This window comes from Colobus angolensis, unplaced genomic scaffold, assembly GCF_000951035.1.
Source record: "Colobus angolensis palliatus isolate OR3802 unplaced genomic scaffold, Cang.pa_1.0 Scaffold76, whole genome shotgun sequence".
In the NCBI taxonomy this organism is placed as follows: Eukaryota; Metazoa; Chordata; class Mammalia; order Primates; family Cercopithecidae; genus Colobus; species Colobus angolensis.
In genome coordinates this window covers 997,336-999,482 of record NW_012121376.1, presented here as the reverse complement: position 1 = coordinate 999,482, position 2,147 = coordinate 997,336, and the positions used below count along the sequence as shown (strand labels likewise).

Genomic DNA, 2,147 nt, shown 5'->3' with positions numbered 1-2,147 from the left:
CAGGTGCACACACATATGCACACTTACACACCTGCACATGCGTGCACTTATGCGCCACCCAAGGACACCGCAGAGCAAGATGATGTGCGGGTGGGAGTGTGGAAGCCCCACTGCCACCGTCGGAACTGGGCCCTCAGCTTCCACCCACCATGCAGGTCTTTGCCTGGATGGAGTGGCAGTGGCCACAGACCTATCCACTGCCCTGTGTCCACCGTGGAGCGGGTGGGGGAGCCCCGGGAACACCCCCTGGGCTTTGGTGGCTCTCAGTGGAATCAAGGCCTCCATAGGAGCCCCTCTGGATGCAGTGTTAATGATTCCCTGCTGTCCACAGGGTGAACATGAACATGGGAAATCTGGGGTGGGGGGTGCACAGGGAACCCTCCTCTGTGCCTGTCTGCACCTGTAGCACCTGACTCAGACAAAGCCCTCAGCAAAGGTGTACACCCCCAGTTAGGAGGGTGCGTGTCCCCATGAGCTGAGAGGACAGATGTGCAGACAGAGCCTCCAAAAGGCAGGCGGGCCGTCCTGCGGATGGAGGTGTCCGGGAGGTTCAGGCTCTGCCTTGAGTGGACAGGGGCCGCCGGGATGCGGAGATCAGGGTGATGGGGAGCAACCCCTTCCCACCTTGCTGGGGCAGGGCAGAGCCCTGGGGGACGGGCTGGCCGCTGGCCTAATCCTGAGGAAGGGGCAGTCACTGCCCCCTCTTCACGATCCTGCTGCTGTGCCCTCAGGACACTTTGCCTCCCCTCAGACCTCGCCCCGGACAGAGGCAGCTTCCCCTTCCTGAGCCTCTGCCTGGAGCTGACTTTGCCCTGGGCTGTGGCTGTGGCGGTGGGGCACCTGCTGGCCCCTCCGTGCATCCTGACCTCTCCGGGCCTCTTTGCAGGGTTTGGAGGCTGCAGATAGTGACCCCAGTGTGCCGCCTTACGACACAGCCCTCATCTATGACTACGAGGGTGACGGCTCGGTGGCGGGGACCCTGAGCTCCATCTTGTCCAGCCAGGGCGATGAGGACCAGGACTATGACTTCCTCAGGGACTGGGGGCCCCGCTTCGCCCGGCTGGCAGACATGTACGGGCACCCATGAGGGTCGGAGCGAGGGGCCAGATGGGACCACCAGGCCAGGCAGGGTCTTTCTCCCAGGGCACCTCTACCCAGACACAGAGGCCGGACAGCCTGACCCTGGGGTGCAACTGGACACGCCACTCCCCGGCCGTGGCAGCGATGGCCCCTGCAGAGGCAGCCTGAGGTCACCGGGCCTGACCCCCATGGGCCTGGGGCAGCCTCCTTCCCGCAGGCGAGGGCCCAAGTCTGGGGGCAGAACCTGAGTGTGGATGGGGCAGCCAGGAAGAGGACCCTTCCTGCTGGGGTGGGAAGAGTTTCTCTCCATTAGCCCCATGGGGGTTCACCCCGCTAGTCCCACCTTTGCCTCCTACCAGTGGATCTCATCTTTGTATGAAAAACAGAAACCTCCTGGGTAAATCTGAATGAAAACCATGCTCGTCTCTCTCATGTGGGGCGGGAACCCAGTGCCACACTGACCATGAAGGGGATGGGGCCAGTAAGGCCTGGCCTGGCAGGGACCTGAGAGCCGGGCCCCATCCCACCCTACTTGGCTGGGGCAGGGGGCGACCAGGGGCTGCCACTACCTGGACAGGGGCTATGGAGCAGCTGCTGACACCCCGGCTCCTCACTAGTGAGCCCAGAGGTGGGGAGCAGGCAGAGGTGAGGCCCCTCCAGGCCCCAGGTGTGGCCTGAGAGAAGAACCAGGGAACCAGTTCCATGGAAGCCTTTATCCTCCACACCTGCTGGGTGTGGTCAGGGAGGAGACCCAAGGCCTCCCACTGCCTGGGGCCTGGCTGAGGACACCTTCATGCTGTCCCCATGGCTCCACCTGCACTGAGACACGGGCTTCTGAGGCGAATGTGTCTCCCCTGGGCCAGATGTCTGGGGTACTCAGTCATGCTCCAGGCCTTGACCTCGGTCCCATTCTGGCTCCCAGGGCCACCAGGCAGGACTAGTGCTGCTCGGGGGTGTGGCCGGCCCAGCAGGAGTCGGAGGGCGACAGCAGGGGCAGGTGGTCCTGGCGGGGGCAGCCCCGCAGGAGTGGGGAGCGACGCAGGCGGTCGGCATCCTGCAGTGACTGC

General features: G+C 64.2%; 1 protein-coding gene across 1 annotated transcript in view; it reads left to right on the top strand.

Moving 5' to 3' along the window:
* CDH15 (cadherin 15, type 1, M-cadherin (myotubule)) overlaps positions 1-1,087 on the top strand; it is a 22,349-nt gene extending 21,262 nt beyond the window's left edge. The window contains exon 11 of the mRNA XM_011928074.1: positions 887-1,087. Coding sequence (XP_011783464.1) covers positions 887-1,087 — 201 coding nt within the window. The remainder of the gene's footprint in view (positions 1-886) is intronic.
* Positions 1,088-2,147: the final 1,060 nt, after the last annotated feature.